General features: G+C 39.6%; 1 protein-coding gene across 3 annotated transcripts in view; it reads right to left on the bottom strand.

Moving 5' to 3' along the window:
* Positions 1-2,304: 2,304 nt before the first annotated feature.
* rnf123 (ring finger protein 123) overlaps positions 2,305-18,100 on the bottom strand; it is a 47,458-nt gene continuing 31,662 nt past the window's right edge. For all 3 annotated transcript variants that reach the window (XM_083940026.1, XM_083940025.1, XM_083940024.1), the window contains exons 28-38: positions 17,376-17,463; positions 16,119-16,203; positions 14,619-14,758; positions 12,926-12,982; positions 12,695-12,826; positions 8,230-8,305; positions 8,052-8,136; positions 5,827-6,056; positions 4,921-5,015; positions 3,435-3,520; positions 2,305-2,648 (exon numbers count right to left, since the gene is read on the bottom strand). In XM_083940026.1, coding sequence (XP_083796152.1) covers positions 2,567-2,648; positions 3,435-3,520; positions 4,921-5,015; positions 5,827-6,056; positions 8,052-8,136; positions 8,230-8,305; positions 12,695-12,826; positions 12,926-12,982; positions 14,619-14,758; positions 16,119-16,203; positions 17,376-17,463 — 1,156 coding nt within the window. In that variant the 3' untranslated portion in view covers positions 2,305-2,566. The remainder of the gene's footprint in view (positions 2,649-3,434; positions 3,521-4,920; positions 5,016-5,826; positions 6,057-8,051; positions 8,137-8,229; positions 8,306-12,694; positions 12,827-12,925; positions 12,983-14,618; positions 14,759-16,118; positions 16,204-17,375; positions 17,464-18,100) is intronic.

Raw genomic sequence — 18,100 nt, 5'->3', positions numbered from 1 at the left:
CCCGGTTAACTTCAGTCAAGTTAAATTAAGTCAAGTTAAGTTAAGTCAAGTCAATTCAAGTTAAGTTAAATTAAGTTAATTCAAGTTTAGTTAAGTCAAGTTAATTTAAGTTAAGTCAGGTTAAATTAAGTCAAGTTAAGTTAAGTCAAGTTTATTTAAGTTAAGTTTAATTAAGTCAAGTTAAGTTAAGTCAAGTTAAGTTAACTCCAAGTTAAGTCAAGTTAAGTCAAGTTTAGTTAACTTAGGTCAAGTCAAGTTAAGTCAAGTTAAATTAAGTCAAGTTGAGTTAACTTAGGTCAAGTCAAGTTAAGTCAAGTTAAATTAAGTCAAGTTAAGTCAAGTTTATTTAAGTTAAGTTTAATTAAGTCAAGTTAAATTAAGTCAAGTTAATTTAAGTCAAGTTAAATTAAGTCAAGTTAAGTCAAGTTAATTTAAGTCAAGTTTAGTTAAGTCATGTTAAATTAAGTTAAGTCAAGTTTAGTCAAGTCAAGTTAATTTAAGTTAAGTCAAGTTAATTTAAGTCAAGTTTAGTTAAGTCAACTTAAGTTGAGTTAAGTCAAGTCAAGTTTAATTAAGTCAAGTTAAATTAAGTCAAGTTAAGTTAAATTAAGTCAAGTTAATTCAAGTTAAGTCAAGTTTAGTTAAGTCAAGTTAATTTAAGTTAAGTTAAATTAAGTCAAGATAAGTTAAGTCAAGTTTATTTAAGTTAAGTTTAATTAAGTCAAGTTTATTTAAGTTAAGTTTAATTAAGTCAAGTTTATTTAAGTTAAGTTTAATTAAGTCAAGTTAAGTCAAGTTAATTTAAGTCAAGTTAAGTTAAGTTAAATTAAGTCAAGTTAAATTAAGTCAAGTTAAATTAAGTCAAGTTAAGTTAAATTAAGTCAAGTTAAGTCAAGTTAAATTAAATTAAGTCAAGTTAAATTAAGTCAAGTTAAATTAAGTCAAGTTAAGTTAAATTAAGTCAAGTTAAATTAAGTCAAGTTAAATTAAGTCAAGTTAAGTTAAATTAAGTCAAGTTAAGTCAAGTTAAATTAAATTAAGTCAAGTTAAATTAAGTCAAGTTAAATTAAGTCAAGTTAAGTTAAATTAAGTCAAGTTAAATTAAGTCAAGTTAAATTAAGTCAAGTCAAGTTAAATTAAGTCAAGTTAAATTAAGTCAAGTTAAATTAAGTCAAGTTAAATTAAGTCAAGTTAAATTAAATTAAGTCAAGTTTAATTAAGTCAAGTTAAATTAAATTAAGTCAAGTTAAATTAAGTCAAGTTAAATTAAGTCAAGTTTATTTAAGTCAAGTTAAATTAAGTCAAGTTAAGTTATATTAAGTTAAGTTATATTAAGTTAAGTTAGTTAAGTCAAGTTAATTTAAGTTAAGTTTAATTAAGTCAAGTTAATTTAAGTCAAGTTTATTTAAGTCAAGTTTAGTTAAGTCAAGTTAATTTAAGTCAAGTTTAGTTAAGTCAAGTTAAATCAAGTTATGTCAAGTTAAGTCAAGTTAAATAAGTCAGGTTTAGTTAAGTCAAGTTAAGTTAAGTTTAGTTAAGTCAAGTTAAGTTAAGTCAAGTTAATTTAAGTCAAGTTTAGTCAAGTCAAGTTAAATTAAGTCAAGTTAATTTAAGTTAAGTCAAGTTAATTTAAGTCAAGTTTAGTTAAGTCAAGTTAAATTAAGTCAAGTTAAATTAAGTCAAGTTAAATTAAATTAAGTCAAGTTTAATTAAGTCAAGTTAAATTAAATTAAGTCAAGTTAAATTAAGTCAAGTTAAATTAAGTCAAGTTTATTTAAGTCAAGTTAAATTAAGTCAAGTTAAGTTATATTAAGTTAAGTTATATTAAGTTAAGTTAGTTAAGTCAAGTTAATTTAAGTTAAGTTTAATTAAGTCAAGTTAATTTAAGTCAAGTTTATTTAAGTCAAGTTTAGTTAAGTCAAGTTAATTTAAGTCAAGTTTAGTTAAGTCAAGTTAAATCAAGTTATGTCAAGTTAAGTCAAGTTAAATAAGTCAGGTTTAGTTAAGTCAAGTTAAGTTAAGTTTAGTTAAGTCAAGTTAAGTTAAGTCAAGTTAATTTAAGTCAAGTTTAGTCAAGTCAAGTTAAATTAAGTCAAGTTAATTTAAGTTAAGTCAAGTTAATTTAAGTCAAGTTTAGTTAAGTCAAGTTAAATTAAGTCAAGTTAAGTTAAGTCAAGTTAAATTAAGTCACGTTAAGTCAGAAGGTGCTGCAACTGACGCACAGCTGGATCCAAAATGGCCACCGCCGCAGCGCGACAGGAAGTAGCAGAAAAACAACAGGAAACTCTTTTTGTTTGTTTTTTTCAGGATAAATAATTTAATAACTCACACACACAAACATAAACACACATTATTATTATTAATATTAATATTTAAATTAGCTTGTGTTGTGATGTCACTTCCTGTTTCGCCGAAAACGCATCCACTTCCTGTTTCGAAGGGACGAAACAGGAAGTGGATGCGTTTCGGGCATTTAAAGGCGGAAAACGACGCGACTTTTGAGCCCCGTGTGTGTGTGTGTGTGTGTGTGTGTGTGTGTGTGTGTGTGTGTGTGTGTGTGTGTGTGTTAGAAGTCCTCCACGCCGGTGATCGTTGCTTTGCAGAAGAAGCAGTCCTTGTTGTTCATCAGGTGCTGGTTGATGCAGGCTCTGCACACACACACACAGAGAGACACACACACACACACACACACACACGCACACACACACACACACACACGGAAGGACACACGCACACACACACACACAAGAAGAGGAAAAGAGCGGTTTAATTGTGTTACCCGTGTGTGTGTGTGTGTGTGTCTCTGTGTGTGTGTGTGTGTGTGTGTCCCTGTGTGTGTGTGTGTGTGTGTGTGTGTGTGTGTGTGTGTGTGTGTGTCCCTGTGTGTGTGTGTGTCCCTGTGTGTGTGTGTGTGTGTGTGTGGGTGTGTGTGTGTGTGTGTGCGTGTGTGTGTGTGTGTGTGTGTGTGTCTGTGTGTGTGTGTGTGTGTGTGTGTGTCTCTGTGTGTGTGTGTGTGTCTCTGTGTGTGTGTGTCTTTATGTGTGTGTGTGTGTGTGTCTTTATGTGTGTGTGTGTGTGTGTCTTTATATGTGTGTGTGTGTGTGTCTGTCTGTGTGTGTGACTCTGTGTGTGTGTACCTGTGTGTGTGTGTGTGTGTGTGTGTCCCTGTGTGTGTGTGTGTGTGTGTCTCTCTGTGTGTGTGTGTGTGTGTGTGTGTGTGTGTGTGTGTGTGTGTGTGTGTGTGTGTGTGTGTGTCTCTGAGTGTCTGTGTGTGTGTGTGTCTCTGAGTGTCTGTGTGTGTGTGTGTGTGTGTGTGTGTGTGTGTGTGTGTGTGTGTGTGTGTGTGTGTGTGTGTCTCTGAGTGTCTGTGTGTGTGTGTGTCTCTGAGTGTCTGTGTGTGTGTGTGTGTGTGTGTGTGTGTGTGTGTGACTCACTTGCAGGACTTGTGGGAACACGGTTTGAACACTGCACTGATGGAGTGAGCGTAGCAGATCGGACACAGGTCGTCTTCACTCGTCGGCTGAAACAACAACAACAATATTAACGATCGTTTATGAATAATTATTAATCTTCATCAACTTTTTGTTTTTACTTTTTTAAATAATTTTTTCGTTCATTTTTCATAAATTTTTGGTAATTTTTCTGTTTTTGAATTTTTTTTCATCAATTTTTTTCATTTGGTGTAAAAATTTCTCCAAATTTTTCTCATTTTACATCGATTTTTAGTTTTTTTAATCAATTTTTATCATTTTTTGTAATTTTTTATCAATTTTTTGTTATTTTTTAACAAATTTCTGTTATTTTTCATCAATTTTTTTTATTTATAATCAATTTTTTGATATTTTTAAATATTTTTTTTTCTCATCAATTTTAATTTTGTTTTTCATCGGCTGAACAACAACAATAAGAACTTTATGAATATTAATAATTATTAATAGTCATATTAATAAGAGCAACAACGTGAGGAGTCGATATATGAAAACATGTTTCTGTCGTTTTACAACAATCTGCAGTTTTTTTGATCAACTTTTTGGTTATTTTCATAATTTTTTTTTTTCATAAATTTTTGGTCATTTTTTGTGAATTTTTTTTTATCAATTTTTTTTTATTTTTAACTAATTTTTTTATTATTTTTTAACTTGTTTTATTTTAATTTTTCCATACTTTTTTGTTATTTTTAATCAATTTTTGGTAATTTTTCATATTTTTTTGTACTTTTTCATCCATTTTTTATTTTTCATAAATTTTTTATCAATTGTTTTTTTTATCATTCATTTTTCATGAATTTTTTGTTATTTTTCATAAATTTTTTGTTATTTTTCATAAATTTTTTGATATTTTTTAATATTTTGTTAATCAATTTTTATGTTATTTGGTGTAAAAAAAATGTTTTATTTTGTCTAAATTTTAGTCTATTTTTTGTTGTTTTTAATCAATTTTTGGATTTATCAGTTATTGACATTTTTAATCAAATGTTTTTAAAAATTTTGATCAATTTTAGAATTTTTTTTTAACATTCTTTTGTTATTTTCTATTTCTGTTAAAAAAAAATAGTAATTTTTCATACATTTTTAGTTTTATAGATTTTTTTAAAATTCTTTTTATCATTTTTTGTTATTTTTTATCAAATGTTTTTGAAATTTTTAATCATTTGTTTTTTTAAATATTCTTTTATTAATTTCTAACAATTTTTTTAAATTTTTAAATAATTTTTTGTTACTTTTTAATCAAATCTTTATTTTTTTATCATTTTTTTATTATTTATTTTATTAATTTTTGGTTATTTTTTAACTAGTTTTTTGTTTAATACAATATGAAAAATGACTCAAAATTAATAAACATTTTTTTTAAACAAAAACAAAACTTTTACAAAAAGACAAAAAAAAAAACATTTGTGTGTCTGACGGGATTCGAACTCACGGCCGTCGTCGCTGCCGCCTGTTTGGATTCTTCAGTGAGAAACGACAACATGAGCTCAACCTTCAGCTTCTCCTCCACACTGATGTAGTCAGAGTCTACACACACACACACACACACACACACACACACACACACACACACACACACACACACACACACACACACACACACACACACACACGCACGCACACACACAGGGAGACACACACACACACACACACACACACACACACACACACACACACACACACACACACACACACACACACAGAGACACACACACACACAGAGACACACACACACACACACACACAGAGACACACACACACACACACACACACAGAGACACACACACACACACACACACACACATACAGAGACACACACACACACACACACACACACACACACAGACACACACACACAGACACACACACACACACACACACACACACACACACACAGACACAGGTTAAGTCAAGTTAAATTAAGTAAAATTAAATTATATTAAGTCAGGTTAAGCTAAGTCAAGTTAAGTTAAGTCAAGTTAAGTTAAGTCAAGTTTAGTCAAGTTCAGCTAAGTCGAGTCAAGTTAAGTCAAGTTAACTTAAATCAAGTTAACTCTAAGTCAAGTTAACTTAAGTCGAGTCAAGTTAAGTCAAGTTAACTTAAGTCGAGTCAAGTTAAGTTAAATTAAGTGAAGTCAAGTTAACTTAAGTCAAGTTTAATTAAGTCAAGTTAAGTCAAGTGGAGTTAAGTCAAGTTAACTTAAGTCAAGTTTAGTCAGGTTAAGTTAAGTTAACTTGAGTCAAGTTTAGTCAGGTTAAGTTAAGTTAAATTTAGTCTAAGTTAACTTGAGTCAAGTCAAGATAAATTAAGTCAGGTTAGGTTAAACCCAACACTCACATGCGTGCAGGGAGAAGTGCTTGCGCTCCGCGGCGCCGGCGTTTGCGGCCGCCGCGGGGACGGACGGGGCCACGGCGGCGAGCGGGCGGGCGGCGTTTGCGGAGTTCGCGGCGTTAGCGTTAGCGGCGGCGTTGGCGGCGGAGGCGTCGCCTCCTTCCCCCAACAGGTGCTGGATGGAGTGCAGCTGGAAACACGGGTCGGACAGAAGGACGGACGCGGCGCGGGAAACCCTGAAGAAGAAGGAGGAGAAGAAGAAGAAGAAGAAGAAGAAGAAGAAGAAGAAGAAGAAGAAGAAGAAGAAGAAGAAGGAGGAAGTGAACGTTTTCATCGTAACCTCCATTTTAGCGTCAAAAAATCCCTTGTGTGCGTCACTTTAAAGGAAGAAATCGCTAACAGATGCTAACAGACGCTAACAGATGCTAACGTGGCTAAAGCAGATTTTTGTTAGCTTGATTTAGTTGTTTTTAAAAACTAATGTATGTGATTGTACGTTAACTTATGCTAACATATGCTAATGTAAGGTAACTTATGCTAACCTATGCTAACCCTAACTAACGCTAACGTAGTGAGACATGAGCGTACTTAACGCACGCTGGTGTATGCTAACGTATTGTAATTTACGCTTACGTTTGCTTACATATCCTACCTTACGCTAACATACACTAACGTTATCAAACTTTTCGCTAACTTATGGTTACATATGCTAATGTACTCTAACGTATTCTACCTTACGCTAACGTATGCTATTGTATGCTAACATACACTACCTTACACTAACGTATGCTATTGTAAGCTAACATACACTTACATATGCTAACCTCCTGGATCATGCCGATGAACTCGGAGAAGGCCCAGTTGGGCTAACGTGCGCAAACTTATTCTAATTTACGCTAACGTACGCTTATGTATGCTACCTTACGCTAACATATGCTATTGTACGCCAACATACACTAACCTATTCTAACTTATACTAATGTATGCTAACGCTCTAACGTATGCTAACTTACGCTAACATATACTTACCCGCTGACGTACGTTGACGGATGCTAACGTACACTAAGGTCTACTACCTTACGCTAACGTATGCTAACGTAAGCTAAGGAACTAACGTATGCTAACGTAAGCTAAGGAACTAACGTATGCTATCTTACACTAACGTATACTAACATACATAAACATATTCTAACTTACGCTAACGTATGCTAACCTCCTGGATCATGCTGATGAACTCGGAGAAGGCCCAGTTGAGCTAACTTATCCTAACGTATGCTAACTTACGCTAACATATGCTGACGTATTCTAACTTAAACTAACCTATGCTACCTTGCGCTAACATATGCTATTGTACGCTAACAAACACTAACGTATTCTAACTTATACTAATATATGCTAACCCTCTATCGTATGCTAACTTACGCTAACATATACTTACCCGCTGACGTACGTTAACATACGCTAACATACACTAATGTCTACTACCTTACGCTGGCATATGCTAACTTACGCTAACGTATCTTAACGTATCCTAACGTAAGCTAACGTATCCTAAGGAACTAACGTAAGCTAATGTAAGCTAAGGAACTAACATATGCTATCTTACACTAACATATACTAGCATACATAAACGTATTCTAACTTACGCTAGCGTATGCTAACCTCCTGGATCATGCCGATGAACTCGGAGAAGGCCCAGTTGAGCTAACTTATCCTAACGTATGCTAACTTACGCTAACGTACGCTAACGTATTCTAACTTACGCTAACATACGCTGACGTATTCTAACTTAAACTAACCTATGCTACCTGGCGCTAACATATGCTATTGTACACTAACGTGTTCTGTCTTACGCTAATGTATGCTAACACTCTAACGTATGCTAACTTACGCTAACATACTTACCCGCTGACGTACGGAAACGTACACTAACGTACACTTATGTCTACTACCTTACGCTGGCGTATGCTAACTTACGCTAACGTATCCTAGCGTAAGCTAACGTCTGTTAAGGAACTAACGTATGCTAACGTAAGCTAAGGAACTAACGTATGCTATCTTACACTAACGTATGCTAACGTACTCTAACGTATGCTAATGCGCTTACGTATGCCAACGCTCTAACGTATGCTAACTTACACTAACATATGGTAACACGCTAACGTACGCTAACATGCGCTAGCGTACGCTAACGTTAGCTTCCAGTGCATGCTGGGAAAAGGGCCCCTCACCCCTGTCGGTCTCCGTCCACCAGGATCCGAACCAGGATCCCCGTGACCGCCACCAGGATCGGGTAGTGGTCCACGCTCTCCAGACCTGCGGCAGATTAGCGCGCGGGATTAGGATTAGCCGCGTGCGTGTGTGTGTGTGTGTTTGTGTGTGTGTGTGTGTGTGTGTGTGTGTGTGTACCAGGGAGTCGCAGGTTGACGACGCGGTCGAACAGGTTCTTCTCCGCCGTCACCCGGTTCAAGACCTGGTTCAGGAGCTGCGGAAGGAACGGGCGTAATCTGGGTTAATCTGGGTCCAGGTGTGTTAATCTGGGTCCAGGTGTGTTAATCTGAGTCCAGGTGTGTTAATCTGGGTCCAGGTGTGAGTCCAGGTGTGTTAATCTGGGTCCAGGTGTGTTAATCTGGGTCCAGGTGTGTTAATCTGGGTCCAGGTGTGAGTCCCGGTGTGTTAATCTGGGTCCAGGTGTGTTAATCTGAGTCCAGGTGTGTTAATCTGGGTCCAGGTGTGAGTCCAGGTGTGTTAATCTGGGTCCAGGTGTGTTAATCTGGGTCCAGGTGTGAGTCCAGGTGTGTTAATCTGGGTCCAGGTGTGTTAATCTGAGTCCAGGTGTGTTAATCTGGGTCCAGGTGTGAGTCCAGGTGTGTTAATCTGGGTCCAGGTGTGTTAATCTGGGTCCAGGTGTGAGTCCAGGTGTGTTAATCTGGGTCTAGATGTGTTAATCTGGGTCCAGGTGTGTTAATCTGAATCCAGGTGTGTTAATCTGGGTCCAGGTGTGTTAATCTGAATCCAGGTGTGTTAATCTGGGTCCAGGCGTGATAATCTGGGTCCAGGTGTGTTAATCTGGGTCCAGGTGTCTTAATCTGGGTCCAGGTGTGTTAATCTGAGTCCAGGTGTGTTAATCTGAGTCCAAGTGTGTTAATCTGAGTCCAGGTGTGTTAATCTGGGTCCAGGTGTGTTAATCTGGATTCAGGTGTGTTGATCTGGGTCCAGGTGTGTTAATCTGGGTCCAGGTGTGAGTCCAGGTGTGATAATCTGGGTCCAGGTGTGTTAATCTGGGTCCAGGTGTGTTAATCTGGATTCAGGTGTGTTAATCTGGGTCCAGGTGTGTTAATCTGGATTCAGGTGTGTTAATCTGGGTCCAGGTGTGAGTCCAGGTGTGTTAATCTGACTCCAGGTGTGTTAATCTGGGTCCAGGTGTGTTAATCTGGGTCCATGTGTGTTAATCTGGGTCCAGGTGTGTTAATCTGGGTCCAGGTGTGAGTCCAGGTGTGTTAATCTGGATTAATCTGAGTACAGGTGAGTTAATCTGAGTCCAGGTGTGTTAATCTGAGTCCAGGTGTGTTAATCTGGGTCCAGGTGTGTTAATCTGAGTCCAGGTGTGCTAGTCTGAGACCAGGTGTGTTAATCTGGGTCCAGGTGTGAGTCCAGGTGTGTTAATCTGAGTCCAGGTGTGTTAATCTGGGTCCAGGTGTGTTAATCTGAGTCCAGGTGTGTTAATCTGGGTCCAGGTGTGTTAATCTGAGTCCAGGTGTGTTAATCTGAGTCCAGGTGTGAGTCCAGGTGTGTTAATCTGGGTCCAGGTGTGTTTATCTGGGTCCAGGTGTGTTAATCTGAGTCCAGGTGTGTTAATCTGGGTCCAGGTGTGTTAATCTGAGTCCAGGTGTGTTAATCTGGGTCCAGGTGTGAGTCCAGGTATGTTAATCTGAGTCCAGGTGTGTTAATCTAGGTCCAGGTGTGTTAATCTGAGTCCATGTGTGAGTCCAGGTATGTTAATCTGAGTCCAGGTGTGTTAATCTGAGTCCAGGTGTGTTAATCTGGGTCCAGGTGTGTTAATCTGAGTCCAGGTGTGTTAATCTGAGTCCAGGTGTGTTAATCTGGGTCCAGGTGTGTTAATCTGAGTCCAGGTGTGAGTCCAGGTATGTTAATCTGAGTCCAGGTGTGTTAATCTGAGTCCAGGTGTGTTAATCTGAGTCCAGGTGTGTTAATCTGGGTCCAGGTGTGTTAATCTGAGTCCAGGTGTGAGTCCAGGTATGTTAATCTGAGTCCAGGTGTGTTAATCTGGGTCCAGGTGTGTTAATCTGAGTCCAGGTGTGAGTCCAGGTATGTTAATCTGAGTCCAGGTGTGTTAATCTGGGTCCAGGTGTGTTAATCTGAGTCCAGGTGTGAGTCCAGGTGTGTTAATCTGAGTCCAGGTGTGTTAATCTGAGTCAAGGTGTGTTAATCTGGGTCCAGGTGTGTTAATCTGAGTCCAGGTGTGTTAATCTGAGTCCAGGTGTGTTAATCTGGGTCCAGGTGTGTTAATCTGGGTCCAGGTGTGAGTCCAGGTGTGTTAATCTGGGTCCAGGTGTGTTAATCTGAGTCCAGGTGTGTTAATCTGGGTCCAGGTGTGTTAATCTGAGTCCAGGTGTGTTAATCTGGGTCCAGGTGTGTTAATCTGAGTCCAGGTGTGTTAATCTGAGTCCAGGTGTGTTAATCTGGGTCCAGGTGTGTTAATCTGAGTCCAGGTGTGTTAATCTGGGTCCAGGTGTGTTAATCTGAGTCCAGGTGTGAGTCTAGGTGTGTTAATCTGGGTCCAGGTGTGTTAATCTGGGTCCAGGTGTGTTAATCTGAGTCCAGGTGTGAGTCCAGGTGTGTTAATCTGGGTCCAGGTGTGAGTCCAGGTGTGTTAATCTGGGTCCAGGTGTGTTAATCTTGGTCCGGGTGTGTTAATCTGGGTCCAGTTGTGAGTCCAGGTGTGTTAATCTGAGTCCAGGTGTGTTTATCTGGGTCCAGGTGTGTTAATCTGAGTCCAGGTGTGAGTCCAGGTGTGTTAATCTGGGTCCAGGTGTGAGTCCAGGTGTGTTAATCTGGGTCCAGGTGTGTTAATCTTGGTCCGGGTGTGTTAATCTGGGTCCAGTTGTGAGTCCAGGTGTGTTAATCTGAGTCCAGGTGTGTTAATCTGAGTCCAGGTGTGTTAATCTGAGTCCAGGTGTGTTAATCTGGGTCCAAGTGTGTTAATCTGAGTCCAGGTGTGTTAATCTGAGTCCAGGTGTGAGTCCAGGTGTGTTAATCTGAGTCCAGGTGTGTTAATCTGGGTCCAGGTGTGAGTCCAGGTGTGTTAATCTGAGTCCAGGTGTGTTAATCTGGGTCCAGGTGTGAGTCCAGGTGTGTTAATCTGAGTCCAGGTGTGTTTATCTGGGTCTAGGTGTGTTAATCTGAGTCCAGGTGTGAGTCCAGGTGTGTTAATCTGAGTCCAGGTGTGAGTCCAGGTGTGTTAATCTGAGTCCAGGTTTGAGTCCAGGTGTGTTAATCTGGGTCCAGGTGTGAGTCCAGGTGTGTTAATCTGGGTCCAGGTGTGTTAATCTGAGTCCAGGTGTGTTAATCTGGGTCCAGGTGTGAGTCCAGGTGTGTTAATCTGGGTCCAGGTGTGATAATCTGGGTCCAGGTGTGAGTCCAGGTGTGTTAATCTGGGTCCAGGTGTGTTAATCTGGGTCCAGGTGTGAGTCCAGGTGTGTTAATCTGAGTCCAGGTGTGTTAATCTGGGTCCAGGTGTGAGTCCAGGTGTGTTAATCTGGGTCCAGGTGTGTTAATCTGAGTCCAGGTGTGATAATCTGAGTCCAGGTGTGAGGTGTGTTAATCTGGGTCCAGGTGTGAGTCCAGGTGTGTTAATCTGGGTCCAGGTGTGTTAATCTTGGTCCGGGTGTGTTAATCTGGGTCCAGTTGTGAGTCCAGGTGTGTTAATCTGAGTCCAGGTGTGTTAATCTGAGTCCAGGTGTATTAATCTGGGTCCAAGTGTGTTAATCTGAGTCCAGGTGTGTTAATCTGAGTCCAGGTGTGAGTCCAGGTGTGTTAATCTGGGTCCAGGTGTGAGTCCAGGTGTGTTAATCTGAGTCCAGGTGTGTTAATCTGAGTCCAGGTGTGAGTCCAGGTGTGTTAATCTGAATCCAGGTGTGAGTCCAGGTGTGTTAATCTGAGTCCAGGTGTGTTAATCTGGGTCCAGGTGTGTTAATCTGGGTCCAGGTGTGGGTCCAGGTGTGTTAATCTGGGTCCAGGTGTGTTAATCTGGATCCAAGTGTGTTAATCTGAGTCCAGGTGTGTTAATCTGGGTCCAGGTGTGTTAATCTGAGTCCAGGTGTGTTAATCTGGGTCCAGGTGTGTTAATCTGAGTCCAGGTGTGTTAATCTGGGTCCAGGTGTGTTAATCTGAGTCCAGGTGTGTTAATCTGGGTCCAGGTGTGATAATCTGAGTCCAGGTGAGAGTCCAGGTGTGATAATCTGAGTCCAGGTTTGATATAATTTGACGTACACTTAGGTATGCTAACATACACTAATGTATGCCACCTTATGCTAACACGTTAACGTTGGATAATGTATGCTAATGTAGCTATCTTACGCTAACGTATGCTAACGCACTTACGTATGTTATCGCACTAATGTATACTAACATACGCTAATGTATGCTACCTTACATTGACGTACGCTAACATATGCTAACAAGCCAATCTACGCTAACATATCCTGACATATGTAAACATATGCTAATGTCCTCTAGCGTGACCTAACATACGCTAACGTATGCTAAGACAGTAACGTTTTCTAACTTACGCTAATGTGCTAACGTATGCTAATGTGCTAACGTATGCTAACGAGTCCAGGTGCGAGCCCACCTGAGCGAGGCGCCGGAGGAGCAGCTCCGCCGACGGACGCGACCAGTCCAGGAAGATCTCGGGGACCAGGGTCACGGTCATCTCCAGGACCCGCAGCAGACTGACGGACAGGTCGAAGCACGTGGCGCACACCTGGGACACACACACACACACACACACACACACACACACACACACACACAGTTACCATGTTGTTGTTGTTGTTGTTGATGTTGTCGTCGTCGTGGTTACCTTCAGCTGACGCGTGTCCACGAAGTTCCTCTCCGGGCGCTCGGCGGCCTGCTGGATCTGCGATAAGAGGGAAGGGACATGACGTCACGCACGCTAACGGCTAACCGCTAGCTCCCCCTTTCTTCCGCCACCGCTTAGCTCATTTTACGTAACCAAAGTGCGGTGCGGAAGAACGAGGGAGCTTGCCGTCAGGGGTTAGCTGTTAGCATTTAGCCTTTAGCGTAGGTGTCTAGCGGCGCTCTTCACTTGTAAGAGGTTCTAACGTACACTAACGTATCCTAATGCGCACGAACATATGCTAACGCACTAACGTATGCTAACGTATTTTAACATATTTATTTACACGAACATACTCTAACTTACGCATTTACGTATGCCATTGACTCTTACGTATCCCAACACGATGATGTATGCTAACGTACTCTAAGGTATCCTAACTTACACTAACGTATGCTAACACGCTAACGTATGCTCCCGTACTCTAACGTATCCTAGCGTACACTGGCGTACGCTAACGTATGCTAACCTCCTGGATCATGCCGATGAACTTGGCGAAGGCACAGTTGAGCTAACGTACCCTTACTTACTCTAACGTATCCTAACGTATTCTAACGCACGCTAATGTATGCTAACGGGCTAGCGTATGCTAACCTCCTGGATCATGCCGATGAACTTGGAGAAGGCCCAGTTGACCTTACGTATGCTAACGCACGCTTACATATTCTAATGTACGCTAATGTATCCTAACTTGAGCTAACGTATTCTGCTGTACGCTAAAGTATGCTAACATACTCTAACGTATGCTAACGTATCCCAACGTATTCTAGCGTATCCTATCGTACACTAAAGTACTCTCATGCATTGTAACTTGAGCCAATGTATGCTAACGTACGCTAACGTATGCTAGCGTATGCTAACCTCCTGGATCATGCCGATGAACTCGGAGAAGGCCCAGTTGACATTACGTATGCTAACGTACGCTTACATATTCTAATGTACGCTAATGTATCCTAACTTGAGCTAACGTATTCTAACGTACGCTAGAGTATGCTAACGTAGGCTAACGTATCCCAACGTATTCTAGCGTATCCTAACTTACACTAAAGTACTCTAATGCATTGTAACTTGAGCTAATGTATGCTGACACATGCTAACGTACGATAGCGTATGCTAACCTCCTGGCTCATGCCGTTGAACTCAGAGAAGGCCCAGTTGACCTTATGTATGCTAACGTATCCTAACTTACGCTAACATATGCTAACGTATGCTAACGTACGCTGACATATGCTAACCTCCTGGATCATGCCGATGAACTCGGAGAAGGCCCAGTTGGGCTAACGTATGCTAACGTGTCCTAACATACTCTAACGTATCCTAGCATACTCTAACGTATGCTAACACATGCTAACATAAGCTAGCGTATGCTAACCTCCTGGATCATGCCGATGAACTCGGAGAAGGCCCAGTTGGGCTAACGTACGCTAACGTATCCTAGCATACTCTAACGTATGCTAACACATGCTAACGTATGCTAGTGTATGCTAACCTCCTGGATCATGCCGATGAACTCGGAGAAGGCCCAGTTGACCTTACGTATGCTAACGTACACTAACGTATTCTAACGTATTCAAACTTGAACTAACGTATCCTAGCGTACTCTAACGCATGCTAACATAAGCTAGCGTATGCTAACCTCCTGGATCATGCCGATGAACTCGGAGAAGGCCCAGTTGAGTTGGTTCAGGACGCTGTTGAGGAAGGAGGCGGCCATTTCCCGGTCGGAGCCGAGCAGCTCGGCCATGTGACGCTGCAGCAGCGAGGACGGACACGGCTCTGGGCCAATCAGAGGAGAGGAGAGGGCGGGGTTAGCAAAGGCTCTGGGCCAATCAGAGGAGAGGAGGAGGAGAGGGCGTGGTTAGCAAAGGCTCTGGGCCAATCAGAGGAGAGGAGGAGGAGGAGAGGGTGGGGTTAGCAGAGGCTCTGGGCCAATCAGAGGAGGAGGAGAGGGCGGGGTTAGCAAAGGCTCTGGGCCAATCAGAGGAGAGGAGGAGGAGGAGAGGGCGGGGTTAGCAAAGGCTCTGGGCCAATCAGAGGAGGAGGAGTTTGTTTAGAGGGAGAAGAATCGGGATATTAAAAAAAAAGAAATCGCAAGATTTAGGGGGAAAAAGTCGTAAAAAAAGTCGCAAGAATCGGACAAAAAAGTTAGCAATACTCGGGGTTAAAAGTCGGAATATATTTAAGGGGAGAAATCGGAAAAAATGTCTCACGATTGTGACAATAAAGTTCGCAATGCTCGGGGTAAAACAAGTCGTAATATTTAGGGAAAAAAAAGTCGGGAAAAAGTTCCAGGATTTAGACAAAAATGTCGTAAAAAAAGTCGCAATATTCCAAGAAAAAAAAAGATCAAAAAGGTTCGCAATACTTGGGGTAAAAAAAGTCGGAATATTTAGGGGGAAAAAGTTTGTGATTATTAGGGGGAGAAATCGGAAATAAGTCACAAGGTTGTGACAAAAAAGTCGGGAAAAAAGTCGCAATATTCCAAGAAAGAAAGTTGCAAGATTCGGACAAAAATGTCGTAATGTTTTGACAAAAAAGTTCGCAATGCTTGGGGTAAAAAAAAGTCGAAGGATCAGGACAAACAAATCGGAAAAAAAGTCGCAATATTCGCACAAAAAAAGTTTGTGATAATTAGATAAAAAACGTCAGAATGTTTCAAGATATTTAGCGTGAAAAAGTCGCAAGATTGTGACAAAAAAACGTCGTAAAAAACGTTGCAATATTTAGACGAAAAAAAGTCGTAAAATTTTGACAAAAAACGTTGTAATATTTAAGGGGATAAGTCGGAAAAAAAGTCGCAGGATTGGGTCAAAAATTTCGTAAAAAACGTCGTAAAATGCAGCAGGGAAAAGACGCAGACGATAAAAAAGTCACGCACACACACACACACACACACACACTCACACACACACACACACGCACACACACACACACTCACACACTCACACACACACACACTCACACACTCACACACACACACACACACACACACACACACACACACACACACACACACTCACACACTCACACACTCACACACTCACACACACACTCACACACTCACTCACACACTCACACACACTCACACACACACACACTCACACTCACACACACACACACACACACACACACTCACTCTGCAGACTCGGCAGGTTTGCGTCCTCAGGTTTGGTTTTCAGCAGGTGAGGCAGTCGAGTGTATCTGTAGCCGAAGCCGCAGCCCTGAACACACACACACACACACACACACACACACACACACACACATGAATATTAATAATCATATTTATATGAATGAAGGTTTTAATGTCTGTGTCTTAATATCACAACTTTTTACAAATACATTTGACTCTTTAATACGAATGTTAGCATTTTAGCACGTCGCAAAAATTACAAATTTTACCCCAAAAATTACGAATTTTGCCAAAAAACAAACATTACGAATTTTTCGGCTTAGTTTTACGAAGTTTTCCCAAAAAATTATGAAATTTACCCAAAAATTTACGAATTTTTTCCGAAAAATTTACGATTTTTTCCCCCAAAATTTACAAATTTTTCCATAATATCTTACGATTTTTTTGTCTTAGTTTTTACGAATTTTCCCCAAAATACAATACGACTTTTTTCTCAAAACATTGCGAATTTTCCAGAAAGTCTTACGACTTTTTTGACTTAGTTTTACAAATTCTTCCCAAAATACATTGCGACTTTTTTCTCTCAAAACATTTGACTTCTTGCGTCATAATCTTAGACTTTTTATAAAAAAAAATCAAAAATATTACGACTTTTTACAAAAATATTATGACTATTTAATACGAATACGCCAGCACGTTTTTTGGTCTGAATGTTCCGACTAATTTCAAAACATTCTGCGACTTTTTATCTAAATATTCCGACTTTTTCAAAAATGTTCTAACTTTTGTCTTAATTTTACGAATTCTTCCCAAAAATATTACGACTTTATTTCTCAAAAAATTACGATTTTTTTTTCTCATAAACTTTCGATTTTTTCGCCTATTTACGACTTCTTTCGTCTTTATCTTCCGACTTTTGCCAACTTTTTGTGCTTAATTACGACTTTTTTCTCTCTCAAAACATATCGACTCTTTTTCGTCAAAACAATCCGACTTTTGCGTCATAAACTTTCTTCAAAAAAATTCCGAAAAATATCACGAGTTTTTTCAAAAATTTTACGACTTTTAATCTTGACACTACGACTTTTTTCTTCATTATCATAATTTAGCTACCATCATAATGCCGTGTCGTAATATTACAACTTTTTCTCAATGTTCCAACTTTTTCTTAATGTTCCAACTTTTTCTTATTAATCTTCAAACTTTTTTTCGTGAAATTGCGACTTTTGTGTGGTGATGTCGCGTCTTCGTGTGTCTCACCCTCCAGAGTCGAACCAGGATCCAGTTGGTCTGAGCCCACGGACGCTGCTCGTACGGAGCCAGAAGGTTCCGCATCATGGCCACGCGCCTGCAACACAACAATGACATCATCATCACAACAACACAACAACAACACAACGACAACAATAAAGATACGACAACAACAATAATAACAACAACAACAACACAACGACAACAATAAAGATACGACAACAACAACAATAATAACAACAAAAATAACACAACGACAACAATAAAGATACGACAACAACAACAATAATAACAACAACAATAACACAACGACAACACAACAACAACGACGACAACAATAATAACCATAAAGATACAACAACAACAACAACACAATAATACAACAACAACAACAAAAACACAACAACAACAATAATATAACAACAACACAATAATACAACAACAACAACAACACAACAACAACAATAATAACACAATAATACAACAACAACGACATCAACAACAACAACACAACAATAACACAACAACAACATCAACAACAACAACACGACAACACAACAATAATACGACAACGACAACAACACAACAACGACAGCAGCAACAACAACATCGACAACAACAACAACAACACAACAATAATACGACAACAACAGCACAACATCAATAACACAATAATACAACAACAACAACGACAACAACAACAACATCGACAACAACAACAACATCATCAACGA

This window comes from Echiichthys vipera (assembly GCF_963691815.1).
Source record: "Echiichthys vipera genome assembly, chromosome: Y".
In the NCBI taxonomy this organism is placed as follows: Eukaryota; Metazoa; Chordata; class Actinopteri; order Perciformes; family Trachinidae; genus Echiichthys; species Echiichthys vipera.
The sequence above is the reverse complement of the archived record's forward strand: the minus strand, read 5'-3'. Positions and strand labels throughout refer to the sequence as shown.